We start from the raw sequence: 19,266 nt of genomic DNA, 5'->3' as shown, positions 1-19,266 counted from the left end.
AGAGGTACGTTCGCAAGTTAACCCAGATCACAGAAGAAACGGCTTCCCAGAAAGGAGAGCCTACGTCTCTGCAGACCCAGGCAGGAACACAGCAAGTGCTCAATAGTCTCCTTCTCATCCTCATTGAGGCAACTCCTACAGAAGTCATTGTGCGGTATCGACATGCGAGCCGCCATGCTGCCTTTGACACAGTGCCCGGTTATGACCCCTGTCAAAGCACTCATCGACTTTTTATCGAACGCCAGCAACTCCCTCGTCCTCCTCCGATCGATGATCGGCCATAGCGCCTTCGCAGTCCGGCAACCATCTAACGTGTCCCAACTCGCCACCGACGCGGCCCTGGCCATCCCCTCTACAGTGTTCAGAAGCTTGATAAATGGCACGTAGGCAAGACCGATGACTGCTCCGCCCGGCGCAGACGAACCGCTCCTGGCGCACTCGTCCGCCCTATTATTTCTTGGAATTCCTTCATGCCCAGGAACCCATGTCAGCATCACATCGTGGGCCCGGGGTCTATCCAGGGATTCCAAACAGTCCGCCACGCATCTATCCACATTAAATTCTGAGTTTCGAGGGCGGTAAGCCCCTTGCCAGAATTTCTCTTGCGGCTACTGCAATAGCCTGAAAGACGGTACACTCGTCCGGCAATCTCAGAGACATACTGATATTGAGTGCATCAGAGTAGACCCCCAATCCAGTCCCTGACTCCATCTTGAAGCCCTTGGTGTAGAACGATGTCTCATCCTCCTCAAGTACACCATCCGCCCTCCATTCGTCCCTCTCAGAAAAAACGAATCGCGAATGCCCTCATTCCAATCGGCACTGGTGCCAGGTAGTCGGAGATCCTCATCAGTCTACCCTCCGTATCCATACCCAGAATCTCTCAGCCTAAACGCGTCCTTCTCCCTACGGCGTCCAACCATGCCAGTGCTCCATAGGCCAGTACTGGTCTCACGATGGCCGTATACATCCAATAAATCATCTTGGGAGTCACCCCTCACTTCCTACCGAACATCCTCCTGCAGGAGTAAAAAGCACACAGTACTTTACGGCTTCTTTCCTCGGTGTTCGAATCGAGGACTATGCCTAGGTACTTCTCCTCCTTCGACAGCCGCAGGGTGACCCCGTCCAAGGATAGAGTCTGAACTCCGGTATATTATATCTACCCGTAATGATCGGAGATTTTTTGCAATGGAAAAGAAAAGCCAGAGACTACAACATACCTACCACTATGGGACACGTTTCGCTTTTGGTTAGAAGAATTTTCAAATTGAGTGTGGGGGCTTCAAGAGCCATATATTGTGGTAGGTTGTAACGGTGGCAACAGAACAAAACCTCTGGTGAGTAGCGTACTCACGAACCTTGTGCCTACCAACTAAGCTACTGGGGAACTCAATAAATGTATATAAGTATAAAAGTTTCGGATATTTTCGTTATCTCTTGACTCTCTTTTCACTCACTTCATTTGCTCTTGTTATTAGACTTACCCTTTATTTAGGGAGGCAGTTTGGGTTTCATCACCACCTCCCTTAGAGGTTTGCGTTTGGGTAGAAGACATATTATTTTTACTGAATGGTGCCTGGAAAGAGGTGGAGGTTATGGTAAAATAACCACCGGGCTTCGGTTTCAAATGTCTGTTATTGATTTGCATATGTACAGTCTTCATAAATTCTATTTGATGAGCTAATTTCTGGATTTGCTCCTGCAAAAGAGAATAAAAAATAAATCATTAGCCAATTTAATAAAATTTGAGAAGCAGAAGCATAGCACTAAGATTCTTACCTTAAGTTCTTCATTTTCCTGATACAAGTCGGGAGATTCGTCTGGCACCAGGCCCACACCATTCAGCGAAAACGATGCTGTTATGCTACGCACTTTGGCCTTTTGATCCCATTTGTCACCCTGACCTTTGAAGATACGTGATATTTTCGGACCAAATACTAGAGCAATGGTGGTGGTTGTTGAGAGTTGGGTTCGTATAAAACCCAAAGTGTATTTTATATCAGGACCAGCTTCGGGATATATCAAAATGCTGTAATAGAAAAAAGTGAGGTAATCAATTGAGAACTTCAATGGAGACAATATCTTGATAAAATTCGATAGATGTTGCTCGTATTTGAACGTTACAAAGTTAAGGAGTTAAACTAAACACAAGTAAAAGTGTGCTAAGTTCGTCCAGGCCGAATCCACTATGGATCGCATATGTCAATTTCTTTGCACGTTGTCCCTTTATTGGCAGAAACTAAAGTGGGAGCTCATAATAACAAATTTCAATGGGTTTTTATATGCTTATATAAGAATTGCTTTTTGTAGGTGCTCAAGATGTCAAATCGAGAGATCGGTTTATAAAGGACTTACATCAGGTTATGTACCATATCTGGTATGAGCCATATCTGGTATATGCATTGGAGATCGTCTTCGTGCGAAATCTTAACCAAATGGTATAAGAATTAAACCCTCTAGAGTCTCAAGAAGTAAAACCAGTTGATCGATTTTTATCAACTAGGGTAATGGTTGGAGGTAACACGAGAAATTAAAATTTTAGCCAACTCGAATAAGAATTGCGACCTGTTTAGGCTCAAGAGGTATATCAGTTTACGTGGGAGCAATATCAAAACCTGTCAGCTATATCAGGTTATGAACCGGTTTAAAGCATACTTAGCACAGTTGTTGGAAGTCATCACCTAACAAGTCGTGCAAAATTTAAGCCAAATCGGATAAGTGCTCTCTAGTGACTCAAGAAGTCAAGATCCAAGATCGGTTTATATGGCAGCTATATCAAAATATGGACCGATATAGCCCATTTACAATCCCAACCGACCTACACTAAAAAGAAGTATTTGTGCAAAATTTGAAGTACCTAGACTTACTCCTTTCGAAAGTTAGCGTGCTTTCGAAAGACAGACGGACGGACATGGCTAGATCGACTTAAAATGTCATGACGATCAATAATATATATACTTTATGGGGTCTTAGACGAATATTTCGAGGAGTTACAAACAGAATGACGAAATCAGTATACTCCCATCCTATGGTGGAGGGTATAAAAATTCAGGCGCTTAGCTTTACTCCTTCCAAAGTTTGCTTGCTTTCAAAAGACGGACGGGCTTCTAGATTGAATTAAAAAGTCATGACGATAAAGAATATATATATACTCCATGGGGTCTTAGTGGAATATTTCGATGTGTTACAAACGGAATGACGAAATTAGTATAACCCCATCCAGTGTTTCCGTTGCGCAATTAAAGTTTGAAATTCCGACCCTTTTCAAGGCGATTGACTTTTGCGCGACTTCTCTTAATTTACGCAACTTTACGACTTTTTGCCAAATTGTGCTACTTTTTGTACAATTTTGAGAGTACATAAATATTACTAGGAGACAAGGCACAGTGTTGCCAAAGTGCTGAAAAATCTTGGATATAATTCTTAAACTTTTAAACGAATAGCGATAGGCACACGAAACTTAACATAGTCAATGTTGAGAGGTTTTCCAATAAGTGGGTCCCGAGGTTGATCCATGGCTTGAAAAATGTCAAATTTTAAATTGCTAGTCAAACGCCTTGATTCTTATAAATCTTGAAAATCCCTAAAGGTTTATGAGCTACTGGCCTTGCAAGAAATTTTGTTTTGAAATTTTTCTTCAAGGTATTGTCGGCATTTTTGAAATTGTGTTATTATTTGTACGAGTATTAAAAGAAAAACATTGCACATTTGTCCCTTTCAATCAAAATTTATCCACTTCATAACCTGAAATTTCAGAAAAAAATTAAAATTTGGCATATTTTCCATAAAGTGTAACATTATTATTTACTTCATAACATTTTTCATCCACAAGTTGCTATTTTCTTTCATATATCTTGAAGAATACTCAATGTAGGTGCGATTTATGCTATGCCTTTACTATATATACGAAATTGTAGTGCTCGCATTAGCTTTGCCAAAATTGGGTTTGATGAAAAATATATTAAACAAGTTCGGCCGGGCCGAATCTCTCATTTGTCGAGTTCTTTTCCCGGTATCTCTTCTTAGGGAAAAAAGGATATAAGAAAAGATTTGCTCTGCTATTCAATATATGGTCCGGTTTGAACCACAATTAAATTATATGTTGGAGACCTGTGTAAAATGTCAGCCAATTCGAATAAGAATTGCGCCCTTTGGGAGCTCAAGAAGTAAAATAGAGAGATCGATTTATAAGAATTGCGTCCTCTAGAGGCTCCAGAAGTCAAGACCCAAGATCGGTTTATATGACAGCTATATCAGGTTATAGACCGATTTGAACCATACTTTGCACAGTTATTGGATATCATAACAAAACACATCGTGCAAAATTTCATTCCAATCGGATAGGAATTGCGCACTCTAGAGGCTCAAGCAGTCAAGACCCAAGATCGGTTTATATGGCAGCTATATCAAAACATAGACCGATATGGCCCATTTACAATACCAACTGACCTACACTAATAAGAAGTATTTGTGCAAAATTTCAAGCGGCTAGCTTTACTCGGAAGCTAACGTGCTTTCGACAGACAGACGGACGGACAGACGGATGGACATGGCTAGATCGACATAAAATGTCGCGAAGATTAAGAATATATATACTTTATGGGCACTCAGACAAATATTTCGAGTAGTTTCAAACAGAATGACGAAATTAGTATACCCCCCATCCTATGGTGGAGGGTATAAAAATAGATTAAGAGTAGATATTTGTGAATAAGAGGGTTCATATTTCGGGCTTAGAGAACAGAAAAACATTAATTTTCGAAAACAGCTTGATTGTTTTTCAAAATATTCCCCATTAAGATATATACACTTTTGCATGCGTTTGAGCCAGTTGTCGCAGTACTTTTGCCACTCTGATTGAGGTTTCTCCAAAACGTGAATTCTGAACACATCAACCGCTTCTTCAGGTATCGAAAAACGTTGACCTCTCATTTTATTTTTTACGTACGGGAATAAAAATAAGTCATTCGGTGCCAAGTCAGGACTATACGGCAGATGATTCATCAAATCGATGTTTTGAGTGCTCAAAAATGCAGTTGTTTCGTATTTTTGCAGAATTTCTTTCGACTAATCGACACGAGCCTTTTTTTGAGCGATTAACAAGTTATGTGGTATTCAATGTGAAAAAATCTTTTTGACTGTTAATGCCAAAGTTTGTCTCAATCTCAAGATAGGTCACATGACGATCCTGCAATATCAGTTGGCGCACAGCATCAATGGTTTTTGGAACTACGATATCGGTTGATGCACTGTTGTTGAGTTAATCCACCCCGAAAGTTGTAAAAAGTAATCGCACGAAAATATTCCTCCTTGCAATTAAAGAAGAGTGGAATGGCTAAGATATAATGACATTACGACGATTGGCATAAATATCTTTTCAGACATCCATTAAATCCCTGGAGAACGTATTTCTGAACACGAAAACCGCCCACGACTGTCGCAGATCTCTCAACGAGATGGGTGAACAGGTCAAAATTCACCTGTTCTGGGTGCCGGGCCACAAAGATATCCCAGGGAATTGTAAAGCGGATGAGCTTACGAAACCAAGAACTACCCTACACATTCCAGGAATACTGGAATCGGTGGGTATGCCTCTAGCGACATTTAAGCTAAGTTTTCAGGACCAGGCCCGAAGGACAACGAATGATAGATGGTCACAAAGAGGGGGCTGTGAGCATTCTAGAACTATGTGGCCTAATCTAGACTTGAAAAGGTTTATCGTTTTGCTGTCACTGGCTAGAACAGACGTCTCAGTCATTGCGTCCGTCATGACAGGTCACCGTCTAATCGGAAAACATGCTGACAGACTGAATGCCAGCAACGACTTTTGCAGAAGCTATAAGGGCATCGAAGAAAAAGAGAATATAGAACACCTTCTGTGTGTGAGTCCGGCACTAGCAATCAGAGGGAGTTCCACTTAAGGTTCTTGTTTCTTTAAGAACCTCTCTGATTTAGCGGATGTGAACATTCCCAAGATATTGGGCTTTTTAAAGCGATCTGGAACGGTAGGAACTAGAAGGCATCTTCCTTCTTCTGTTATATAACAATGTGGTATGACAATGGACGAAAACGTCTAAGTGAGTCTGATGGCAGACTGCCACTTAAACCTAACATAGCCTAAGACATTTAAAACTTGGAGCTAGAAATACATGGATACATTTAGCCTAACGTGAGCCCATGAAGTCATAACAAAGATCTGCTTTACATACTATATGGTAAAAAATTGCAAATTTTGCCCATGAACATTCCACTAAGGAACAGGGGCAAATTTCTCACATATCAATGAGTGCAGTCCGATACAAGTTTAAGCTCAATAATAAGGGGCCTCCTTTTTATAGCCGAGTCCGAACGGCGTGCCGCAGTGCGACACCTCTTGGATGTGGTAGCTATATCTAAATATAAACCTTAGGTTAGGATAGGCTAAATATACTGAAAAAGGAACGTAGAGAAATGAAATCGATGTCAGAAATCCCTAATTATTCTCCATTCCACGCCCCTAAGTCGATTGAAGGCTGGTATTGCGTCCTAACCTTAGTGCCAGTGTATTAAAGACGGGCAATGGCATGGCGGTGCCACATGCCACACAGCACGCATAACAATGGACTTATTGAGAGGCGAGTTCGGTGAACATTTAATTTAACGTTCGGGACCGGTCAATTGGCCGCCTAGATCGTGCTATTTAACGACTATGGGGCTATGTTTAAGCTCATGTCGTGAGATACTGTCCGAAATGTTGGAAAGAGTATGCCAAAAATGGACTAAGCGGATGGACCATTTGAGGCGCAGTCACTGTAAGCATTTAAATAAAATAATGTTCAAACTAATTATATAGACCATACTATCGATTCAAGCAAAGATTTCATGCATTTCTCGGAATTTTATGTGTTTTTTTAACCCTTTATAAGCGAGAGATAATTGAGTGGGGTACAACAAGCGTTCCTCAAGAGTAAGTGAGTGGGAATGTCTCTAGGAAGTGTATTCTCATTGACTCTCTGGAGCCTCGTGCTAAACAATGCGGTATTGGATTTCAACAATGATAGCGCAAAATTAATCGCATATGTGGTCGATGTTATGTTGCAGGTCCAAGGTAAATTTCCTTTTAAAATTCAGAGAGGAGACAAGAAGGGCTACGAGATTTGTGTTGGAGACGACGCCAAGGATTATGATTTTTAATGATTTTGAACCTGAGATAAAAGTTAACATTCCCGTTTTTGGATGAGACCTCACTCCATTTGTCGAAGGAGACGAAATACCAGGGCCAAGTCCTAGATTCAAAATTCCAAGCAATACGGAGAAAAGTCCTGCGAATATTCGGTAAGAAATAGGGAGTGTTGACGTATGGCGCACTGGTATGTTGAAAGTTTGTTGAAGGACTAGGAATTTAGGTTTAAGGGGCAGTCTGGCGTCAAACTCATTAGACGTTTTCGCCCATTGTTATAGCACAGGAACAGAAGAAGGAAGATACCATCTAGATACTGTCGGTGAACCTTCCAGATCGCTTTAAATAGCAAAACAACTGCGAATGTACTTATCCGCTAAATCAGACACGTTCTGCCGGCCAGTGCGGGACACAAACACAGCAGATGTTCTATAGTCTCTTCTTGCTCGACGGCCTCACAGCTTCCGCAGCATGCAGAAGTAGTCAGGATGTATTCCGATCAGACAGTGACCTGACGGACACAAGGTAGACCTCTTCAAGTCAAGATTAGGACAAATAATATTGGAATGCTCACAAACCTCCATTCTGACAATATGTATTTCATTGCCCTTCAGACCTGATCCTGTAGATTATATGTCGCGAGAGGCATACCCACGTATTCCAGTTCCCCTGGAATGTGCTCCACAATTCTATGGGACATCTTTGTGAAAACTTCTCCTCAAAGAGATGTCTCAAGAAGTACAATCAGGAGATGGGCTTAAGTTAGGTTGAAAAGAGGGTGGGGATATGGACAAACATCTAAGCCAGTAATCGGCTTGTTGTGCGGTCTAAATACTAAAAAAGGAACCTCGAAAAAAAATCTAAGTTAGCAATTCCGTGCTACTTAAAAAATCCCTAATTGTTTTCTATGTCGCGCCCCTATGTTGGTTCGGGGCTGGAATTGTGTCCCCACCTAAGTGCCGGTATGCCGGGCAATGACATAGGAAATGCTCCAACGTCTCATAATCTTGCCGCACCGGTTATGATATTGAAAGCTTTACTGACCTCCTGCTTGCTTCCTTTTAGTAATACCCTCGACTTTTCACAATCCGGATCTCCCCATAGGATTTTCGTCGTCCTGTCGACCATTTCTCTGGTCCACAGAGTTTCATGTGCGTTCGTAACCCACATTCTTAACTCGGACTGCGTAGACCCCAAGGCTTCGGGTTAACCAAGTTTGTTGACGGCAGTCCTCTGGCCTTCATTGCCATAACGTCTGTTTTTTCATTCCCCTTTACTTCGCTATGGCCCGGCACCCAAATGTTACGGATCGTGCCATTGTCAGAGAAGGCATTAATCCCTTCTTACACTCCAAGACTGCTCGTGTCACATTTGACAGCTCTTACACATTCTACCCATATGCCACGTCAATTGGCGATAAAGTCAAAAGTAGAAAAAATGACCTTAAGTTAGTTGCTGGCAGCACTTGGGTGCTGACAAAGAAACCTTGTTGACCACGTACAAAGCTATTGATCGGTCCGTGGTATAATAATAATAATATTCAGATCTGTCAGAATGCCGCCCATCAAACTCCGATGGGCGGAGTCCACATGAAAACTTCTCCTCCGTTCTCATGTGGACCACCTCCATCAAAAGACAAAGATCCTACCCGTGCGGAGACATAACTACGTGCTGTCTAAGTAATACCTTCTGCTCTGTTATCGCAGAGAACATCCAAATCATCATCTAGTGGAAAGATATCCACCGCCCAGAAGCCTCTAGATGGATTTTCATGATCTGGAGCGTAAGATTCAGTGTTACAAGATCAAGCTGCATTTAAAGCGGGTCTTGTCAAGACTCATGAAGACCTGGTAGCAGATGCGGTGAATAGCTACCGGGTGAATGTGGTCCTTTAAGAACGACCGCTTTCCATTGCACCTGAAGAATTTGACCTCCCCCCGCAAACCAGAATTGTACTGGCTTAATTGCGATCCGGCTGATGCAGCCTCCTTAACCCCTACAGGATGCCAACGTGCAGGATGCGAGTCCTGATTGTGGCATGGGACCACACGACGCCCAGCCAGATCCACTCGACTCAAATCCAGATTCCTCTGATCGCACCCCATCTGAGTCGCAGAGTTCCTGGACCTGTATATTCAACAGCATCAAGCAGACGAAAGATAGAACACAATACACTACTACAAGAGCAACAACTGATTCGAGATAGGATCTTTAGGATTTACTTCCCGGACTGAGAGGATTGCGCGGCAGATTCTGGACGATGAGACCTCGGTCTTCACTAGAGGTGCTAAGATGGAGACAGGATTGGTAATGATATCTAGTACTTTTATCATTACTTGATATCATTAACATGTGGGCTAACAAAAAACGTATCCGTGTCAAATTTTATCGTGTTCAAATAACAGAGAGATAGACACTCATAATATACATACTTTGAAAAAATTTAAAAGTATATGCCCTCTCTCATACGAACGGCCACCAAAATTAGATCCTTTAAACGTCTGTAATGAAGTGTGATGTGAAGTCTGCATACAAGTTAAAGCCAAGATGCATTTGTTTGTAAACAAATGTAATTGTATTCATCCACAAAACTGTGTCAACTAATAATGTGTTTGTAGGTGACTCCAAAGTAGTCGAGTTTCCACTTTTGTTTACTCTTGGTCCACCTACTGCTATTCACACAGTAATAAAATCATGAATAAATGTAAGAGTAAATTGGCCCAATGAGATTTTACTTTCATCTCCTCAGAAGCCCGCAATAATAGTATAATACAATGAAATACTATCACAGTGGGGTTAGTGCATCTTCTACTAACTTCCCCCGCCTAACAAAAGTCGCCAGCTGTTGAAGTTAGTTTGACAGGGTTGAGGGAATCCAACTAATTTTTGTTGTAGTCCGCTTTGTGTAGCAGTTTCTTGCAACGAAGTATTATTCATAAATCCATTATCATTACCTTCTTTTGTGGTCATAACGCTAATGATGTTTCTAACCCAATTTCAGCAAGGCTTAATAGAGGCCACCTTTATATTTCCCTTGCACACACACACACACATTAAATGCCCAAAAGGATACTTACTGTAGTGCCACCATTGCTGTATTAACAATGGCGATATTGTAAATGGCATATGAAATAAGACGAGCCTCGTTGTACAATGACTCTGCATTGCGGACATTGTAGCAGACACGTATGCCCCAAGCCAAGAAGAGCACTTCACCTATAGCCAAGCTATGGTCCCACCAATTATATGAGCATTGCTTGAATTTCAAACCGTATTGATCGTTAATCTGGAAAATAAAGAATGCAGTGAGAAATTAGTTCAATATTTTTCTTAAAAAATTCATTAGTCCACAAAGAAATTACTCACATAGAGGGCATAGGGAGTATCAGATATAGTCCAAGTACCCAAATAGATAAGCATTACCAATAGTATGGGCACCATCCATTGTAGCAATTGTTGATCGGTTAGTTTGACTTTGTGTGCCGATTTTACGCGATACGTAAGCGACACTCTGAAAAGGAACAAGGCAATCACAATAGCAGTGGAGGTTATGAGTTAGTAATATTTTTTAAAAAATTACCTCCATGTTTTCATTAGCAACGATGTGTATGTTATGCAGAAACCCATGTGCCGTGTCCATTTTGTTGTCACACACCATGTTGTATCCAAGTATGGAAAAATTGCCACCATCTGTGGAAAGAAAACAAAAAAAAAACACAACATTACACTTTACTAGAAAGTATGGTTTAAAGAGTACAGTTTTTAAATCATATTTTCAATGGGTGTTATAGCTCATAGGTTAGGTTAGGTTATGTTGAAAAGAGGGTGCGAATATTAATCCGCCCCATGCCACTATGGACCTACACCTAAGCCAGTAATCGGCTTGTTGTGCGCTCTAAATACTAAAAAAGTAACCTTGAAAAGAAAATCTAAATTAGGAATTCCGTGCTACACTCCCCTAAGTTGGTTTATGTCTGGTATTGTGTTCCCACCTAAGTACCGGTGTCTGTTAGCCGCGAAAGCTGGGCAATTACATAGGAAATGCTCCAACAACTCATCATCTTCCCCAGATTCCCTACACGTGCTATCACTTGCCGCACCGATTTTGCATAATGATCTCGTAGTCCTATGTGTCGCCTTATGACACCAAAAGCTATAGTAACATCCATCTTACTACCTTTCAGTAAAAGCCTCGTCCTCTCACGATCAGGATTTTCGCCGTTCTAAAGACTTTTTCACTGTTACACAGTGTTACATGCGCTTTTGTCGCCTACGACCTTAAATCGGACTGCGTCGGCCCAAAAGGCTTCGGGTTGACCAAGTTTATTGACGGCAATCTTCTGGCCTCTACTGCCAAATAGTCTGCCCTTTCATTCCCCCTTATTCCGTTATGGCCCGGCACCCAAACGATGCGGACGATGTTCGCACTCGACGTACTCGCGTTAGTACCACACCACCCCACGCATTCTGTGATCGCCCGGATCTCCGACTGCAGGACCGTATTATGGTCAGGGAGTCTAAAACAGATCTCAGTCCCTGGGTTCTCAATGTCAACCCCCAGGCCCATTTTGTTCCCTAGCTTTGATCCGGCCGCGTAACATGATCTTACAGACGGCAATACTAGGGTTCCGTCAGTCCAAGACTGTGCCGCTGTCTCAGGTATTAGATCGGATACCTCTTCCTTCCTTCCAGGTTTCCTATCGTCGCCTCGATTAAACCGCGATGGTATGAGCTGCTCCAATCCTCAATCCATTCTCTCAACGCCTTAAGTCTCATAGCCGCAGTGGCTACCTCGGGTTAACATTGAGATCCCTGAGTCTAGCCCAGTCATATGCCATATGCAAGATGCTTTCAGCCCCTCTGCATAGCTGGTTCGGATCCTTACTTCTAAAAAGTATTAAAACATCGTCTGCGTAGCAGACGGTCTGAAATCCCTCTTCAGTCAGCATCCATAGTAGGTCATGTATGGTGGTCATCCAAAGGAGTGGCGATAAAATGCTACCCTGTGGTGTGCCTTATGCCACTTTCTCCCTTATATTTATGCCATGGGACATACAATTTATCCACCTGTTCCTTAGCATTTGATTTATCCAGTCTCTAAGGACCGGGTCCACTCAGTACTGGTCTAAGGATTGGATCAGTGTGTCGGTCCGCACATTGCTAAAAGTCCCTCGATGTCAATGCATACCACCAGTGTGTAGTTTTTGGCATAGAAGGATTCTTCTATTTTATGCACAACCTCGTAGAGTTCAGTCTCTACTGACCTTCCCTTGACATAGGCATGATGTTTGTATTTGAGCAGTTCGCAGGATGTCCTACTCTTAATAATGGTGTCCAAAATACGTTCCATGGTTTTAGGTAAAAAGGACGTAAGGGTTATAGGTCTGTAGGCCTTTGGTGTCGCATAACTTGCCTTGCAGGGCTTGGATATAAACACAGGGCTTGGGCATAATTGCCATCTGCCAAGCTTTCGTAGTATATGCAAGTCCTACGCAAGCTGTGAAAATAGTTGCCAGATGAGGCGCCAGATAGTCTGCGCCTTTCTGTAGTAACGCCGGAACTATTCCTATCTGGTCCGGGTGATCAGCGTCATTATTCCAAGATTCCGGTGTCTCCGTGAGTCCCGTCGTATCCTGTGGAAAATCGGTTTTCATCAAAAGCCTCAACATGTCCTCCGTTGTCTCTGCTCTCTATCCCATGTAGTCTACTAAAGTTTCAGTTTGGATATGAGTTTTTGTCCAGTTGGTTTTCAACCTATTCCGGAAGCTTATCGGATTCGGCGCTGGCCGTGCTATTCTAAACCGCATGTAGCGATGGTCAGAGAAAGAGTGTTGCATGGATCCAATACTCTAATACTGAATCTCATCGATCAGATTTTCGGAACATATCGTCACATCTAATACCTCCTCCCTAATCCTATTAACAAAGATAGCGGTGTTACCAATATTAAGTGTTATTAGGTCGTTAGTATTCAAGAACTATGCCAGGGCTTGGCTCCGCTTATTAGTGTTGGTACTAACCTTCGAAGTATGGTGAGAGTTTGCATCGCACCCTATTACAACCTTGTTTCTTGTCTTGCTTTCCTCACCAGCCGTTGCAGCTCCGATGTGGGTGGCGGTGTCGAAAGACAGATAAAGTGATGCCAGGTATGCTCCACCGTCTCCCTGTCTCACCACTGTTGCAACCTACGTTGCCAACCTTGGGGAATATATTTAATTCAAATTTTTATAACAGGCCCTCGGCCGAGTACCAGTGTTAGCATAGAATAATTGATAGTTGATATGATTCAGTCCAGAAACTTTGTTCCAGGTCGTCCATGGCTCCTGAATTAAGGCAATATGAATCTTGCCCATCAGAGCGTGTGTAGCAGTCTCGCTCCGGTGGAGGTTTATATAGATTACCTCAATCATTGGTCCTCCAGTAAATGGGAATCTTGGGAGTAGGTGATGATCTCATCGTCTGCTGCCTGCTATTTGGACTGCATTGACTTTTCTGTCACTGCACTGCCTGATGTCATCGTTTTGGGTTCTTTGCCTAGTCTAGTCTTCCGACTTTTTATAAAGTCGGTAATGGTTCCATTGTTTGGTCCCTGTTCGTTAAGCTTTATTGGGTTTCTGTTCCCTGTACTGCCTGATGTTTCAATACTAGGATCTTTGCCTACCTTAGCCTTTCTAATCTTAAGTAAATGGGCTTCTTGGGAATAGGTGATGGTACCATCATCGGCTCCCTGTTCGTTGGGTTGCATTGAGACTCCTGCCGCTGCGCTGCCTAATGTTTCAATTTTAGGATCTTTATCTATCGCAGTATTCCGAATCTTGATGTCGGTGATGGGTCCGTCGTCGGGTCCCTGTTTGTTAGGCTGTGTTGGGTCTCTCGCCACTGCACTGCCTGATATTTTAGTATAAGGATCTTTGCTTATACTAGTCATTCCAATATTGCGAGATACCGTAATTGTCTCGTCGTTAGTTCCCTGTTCATTGAGCGGTATTGAGTCACCTGCCACTGCACGGCCTAATGTCTCAATATGAGGGTTTCTGCCTAACCTAGTCTTCCCAATCTTGAAGAAGACAGATTTGTTCCCGTAGTGCGCCATGCCTTTAGTTTTAGCCAAAATCGTCACGGAGACTTGATCAATGCCAACTACAAGGAGAGTTCCTTTCTCTTTTTCCTCCCTGTGGAAGACCACCCACTTCTCTGGGACCAAACCTTGGATTTGTTTGCCCAAGAATCCCAAAATGCGTTCCGTCGCAAATATACTGCCCCGTCCCTTGATGAAGACCGTCGTCTTTGTGAGCTGAGAGATGTCCATCTTTCTCACCAGGTCGAGCTTTATGCCCTCCCAGGCAGCGTGGATACCTCTGACGAGCTGTTTGATGGTATCAATACATTCCGCTGGCGCAAAACGCAGATTTAAGATGTCCCTCCTATATTCGCAGCCCATTATTTGTATGAGTGGACCCTCTGCAGAGTTCCACAAATGTTCGAAAATCCGATCGTTAACAAGATCCTTCACTTGGGACCGATGATCTGGTGGAATCCTACCAGATGCAATGCCGATATTGAAGACTGCATAAGTCAGCTCGTCTCTGTTGTGCTTTCTTGCCACTCTGGCGTAAGAGGGCGGCTTCTTACCATTCTCAGCGACCATCTTCCCCTTTCGTGATGGCTGCGGCATCCTTTTGGAAGTCACAGTCCTCCATGAACACTTAGGCGCCGTGTGCGCTTCCTTCCTTCCTGTTCCGACTTTGTGTACCTCCGCAGGACACAGTCTGGAGTCTCCATTGCGGGATGGCTGTCTTGGTACTTGAAAACGGGAAGCTCTTTTTCTTCTTCAGTATTTCAGCAGTGTTATGGTCTCCGGGAGATCTGATTCTTTTTCCAGCTTCCGTAGAAGTGCTTGGAATGCCAGTTCTATTCCTTCCAGTATTGTGGACTTTCGCCCGATTTCGCTGCCGCTACATACTCCGCTATCTCCTTCGTCATGCCTCGGATCGCTTTCCCGGTTCGCTTGTGAGCTTAGCAAAGCCATCGCTCACTTTTGCCGTTATCCCGATGCCCTCATCTCTCGATTCGGCTGCGATGACTGTTTCATTGAGCTCGTCGCTGTATGAATCCTAGTCGAAACCACCACCTTCACTTAAAGGCTGGGGACGAGCTGTGCATCATTCTTGTTTATCCGTCTCTTCTTCATTAAAGCATTCTTCTTGAAGCATTACTCTCAACTACAGGTGCCAAGGCACCCACACCTATAGGAGAGGAGGACAACACGCTACGGTCTGACCACCACCGCAGATGTTGGGTCTTTGGAGACCATATCTAGCCTACTCCAAAAAGGCTTTAAAATGTTTCAGCAATAGGTAGTACCTATTCCGAGATACGGATTTTTTTGTCTTTGAGAAGCGAAATAAAAACACGTTTGCTGCACTCAACGGCAACTTTTATTTCATAAATTCAATAGTTATATCGGCATTTGGATGTTCTTTATCCCAGATGCGACAGTTTTGCATGAATATAGCCTCATCACTGAACACAATTTTTCGATACAACAGTGGATCTCACATTTGTCACAAAGCACGAATTTTGATCATAAATTTCAAGGATTTGCAGTCGTTGCTCATTTGTGGGTTTCTTCGTGATGAAATGGCACAGTATATTGAGCACTTTTTATTGGGTTGCCCAAAAAGTAATTTTTTAAAAGAAAGTAAATGCATTTTTAATAAAACTTAGAATGAACTTTAATCAAATATACTTTTTTTACACATTTTTTCTAAAGCAAGCTAAAAGTAACAGCTGATAACAGACAGAAGAAAGAATGCAATTACAGAGTCACAAGCTGTGAAAAAATTTGTCAACGCCGACTATATGAAAAATCCGCAATTACTTTTTGGGCAACCCAATATTTTTACATATGACGTTTGAAAACAATTACCAACCAGTGTTGCCACCTCGGAATCACAACTCATAAAAAACCACACTTTGTATGGCTTGACAGCGAAAGAGCCTTCTAAGTTTCCAACTAGGTCATGAAGGGCTGTTTTGTGAATTTTCCCCAATATATGTATCTCTGAAACAGCAAACCACAAAAACAAAACTCTCTAGATTTTTATACCCTCCATCATAGGCTGGGGGTATACTAATTTCGTCATTCTGTTTGTAACACCTCGAAATATTCGTCTAAGACCCCATAAAGTATATATTTTTGATCGCCATGACATTTTAAGTCAATCTAGCCATGTCCGTCCGTCTGTCTGTCGAAAGCCCGATAACTTTCGAAGGAGTAAAGCTAGCCGCTTTAAATTTTGCACAAAGAACTTTTATTAGTGTAGGTCAGTTGGGATTGTAAATATGCCAAATCGGTCCATGTATTGATATTGCTGCCATATAAACCGATCTTGGGTCTTGACTTCTTGAGCCTCTAGAGGGCGCAATTCTCGTCCGATTTGACTGGAATTTTGCACGTGGTGTTTTGGTATTACTTCCAACAGCTGTGCTAAGTATGGTTCATATTGGTTTATAAGCTGATATAGCTGCCATATAAATCGATCCTGGGTCTTGACTTCTTCAGCTTTTAGAGGGCGTAATTCCTATCCGATTTGGCTGTCATTTTGCACGTTGTGTTTTGGTGTCACTTCCAACCACTGTACTAAGTACGACTAAAATCGGTTAATAACCTGGTTTAGCTGCCATATAAATCGATCTTGGATCTTGATTTTTGAGCCGCTAGAGGGCGCAATTCTCATCTGATTTGAAATTTTGCATGAGGTGTTTTGTTATGACTTCCAACAACTGTGCTAAGTTTGGCGCAAACCTGTTATAGCTGCCACAAAAATCGATCTAGGATCTTGACTTCTTGGGCCTCTGAGGGTGCAGTTATCCAATTTGGTTTAAGTTTTCTCCCATGACCTTCAATATACATGTGATATATGGTCTGAATCGATCTATAGCTTGATACAGCTCCCATATAAACCGATCTACCGATTTTGCTTCATGAACCCCTAAAAGGTGCAATTCTTATCCGAATGACCTGAAATATTACAAAATGACTTCGGACTACAACTTGATATAGCTCCAATAGCATAACAGTTCTTATTCATTATTTTTTGTTTGTCTAAAAAGAGATAACGCGCAAAGGACTCGATAAATGCGATCCATGGTGGAGGGTAGATAAGATTCGCCCCGGCTGAACTTAACTCTTACTTGTTTTAACTTAACAGATTACTGACTGATAGGAAGAAAAACTTCTTTTTACAGCCACCACTATATGATGGGGGTATATTATTCTAGTCATTTCGTTTGTAACACCTCGAAATATTCGTCTAAGACCCCATAAAGTATATATACATTTCTGATCGTTCTGAGTCGATCTAGCCATGTTCGTCCGCCCGTCCGTCCGTCTGTTGAAATCACGAAAGCGGTCTAACGCGTAAAACTATCTGCTTGAAATTTTGCACAAATACTTAGTGTGGATGTAGGTCATTGGAGATTACAAATGGGCCATATCAGTTCAGATTTAGATATAGCTCCCATATAAACCAATCTTCCGATTAGAATTCTTAAGCCCTTGCAGCCCGCTGTTTTTGTCCAATTTGGCTGAAATTTTGCATGTAGTGTTTTGTTACGATTTCCAACAACTGTTCCCAGTGCAGTCCGAATCGGTCTATAACCTGATACAGCTCCCAAATAAACCGATCTCCCGATACAACATCTTGAGCCCAATTTTTGTCGGATCTGGCATAAAATTTGCATGTAGTGTTCTGCTATGACTTTTAACCATTGTGCCAAATAAGATCCAATTCAATCTATAACCTGATATAGCTCCCACGTGAACCGGTTTCTCGACCATCCTTGTTCGGTTCCTAGAAGCTTTATTTCTTGCTGGTTTGACAGAAGTTTGGTATGCAAAATAAAATTATGCCCTTCAAATAAATTTATTTTGCATAACTTTTTAGTAGACTATAGACCATAGCTTGTCTGACTCCTAAATGTACCCTAACGTAATAAGTGTGGAGGATACGATTTTCCTTAGCCCAGAGGCCTTGGATGTATCTTCCACGGAGTAGCTGAATTCCAACCAGGATTCCTGCTGAGCCCTTTTCAGCTTCCCGTTATATTTTCTAAACTCAGGCTTATAGCTTTACCAGACATGTTTTCTGCAATTCTTCCCCATACCAACCAGTTCTGTTAGCCACCATGGTGGTCGTTGTTTGCCTCTTTTCAGTTTCCAACACATTTTTCTGTTCACTAGTAGAATGTGTAGCTTAGCTTATCCCAATTCGCCTTCCTTCTGTTTAACAAAGGGATTACTAGTTGACCCTCGAATGTATACAAATTTCATGCTCCAACAAATATGTTATGAATATTTTCCATTTTTTGAAGTCATTTAAATTTTTATAATAATTTTTAACGCTTTGGTTTTCTTTTAAGCTATGATTGTCCCTTTCGGTATATAATCAAGTGCGACTTATCACACCAAGGAATTGAGCTAATATCCCATTCATATTCTGCTCCATTCACCTGTTAGAGAAAACCTCAAAAATTAACATCTACTTGTAGGCTAAGGAAGATCCATGTAGCAGTGTATAAGTATGTGTAAAAAGCAAACATTATGTATTGCACTCTCATGTATAATGAACACATGTACATACATTTTTAAAAAACATGATGTATGAATGCTTGAAGCGTAATGGGGAAACACAGGAAAAGCCAGGAAACATGAGGTAAAATCTCCCTCTGGATTGGTTATTCATGTTAAACATGGATGTGTATTCACCCGGCGTAGTGTGGTCTTATGTCGAAGGTAATGGTGTAACACATTCGCACAGACACAAATATTCTCACGCTAAACACACACACACACACACTCAAACAGGAACATATGTTAAGAATTCTTTTGGATGTATGAGTATGTGTATGTGAATTCATTTCGTTCCAGCCGTGCTTATCCTGTCTTTGATAAATGAATATCATAAACGTGAAGGCTTTTCAAAGGTGCAAACGAAGGAGGAACGAGAAAATGAAGTAAAAACCAACAACATAAAGAGATTTGTTGTGTTAAAGGCTGCCACTAAATAAATTTAAGAAATACCTTAACAGGAGTTATTTAA

At 42.0% G+C, this 19,266-nt stretch overlaps 1 protein-coding gene across 1 annotated transcript in view; it reads right to left on the bottom strand.

Annotated features, from left to right (window-relative positions):
• LOC106082742 (probable G-protein coupled receptor CG31760) overlaps window positions 1–19,266 on the bottom strand; it is a 172,821-nt gene that overhangs the window by 543 nt on the left and 153,012 nt on the right. The window contains exons 8-12 of the mRNA XM_059364632.1: window positions 10,743–10,852; window positions 10,529–10,673; window positions 10,240–10,448; window positions 1,783–2,032; window positions 1,488–1,702 (exon numbers count right to left, since the gene is read on the bottom strand). Of these exons, the coding sequence (XP_059220615.1) occupies window positions 1,488–1,702; window positions 1,783–2,032; window positions 10,240–10,448; window positions 10,529–10,673; window positions 10,743–10,852 (929 nt within the window). The remainder of the gene's footprint in view (window positions 1–1,487; window positions 1,703–1,782; window positions 2,033–10,239; window positions 10,449–10,528; window positions 10,674–10,742; window positions 10,853–19,266) is intronic.

The sequence above is a fragment of the Stomoxys calcitrans genome, chromosome 3 (genome assembly GCF_963082655.1).
Source record: "Stomoxys calcitrans chromosome 3, idStoCalc2.1, whole genome shotgun sequence".
Classification (NCBI taxonomy): domain Eukaryota; kingdom Metazoa; phylum Arthropoda; class Insecta; order Diptera; family Muscidae; genus Stomoxys; species Stomoxys calcitrans.
The sequence above is the reverse complement of the archived record's forward strand: the minus strand, read 5'-3'. Positions and strand labels throughout refer to the sequence as shown.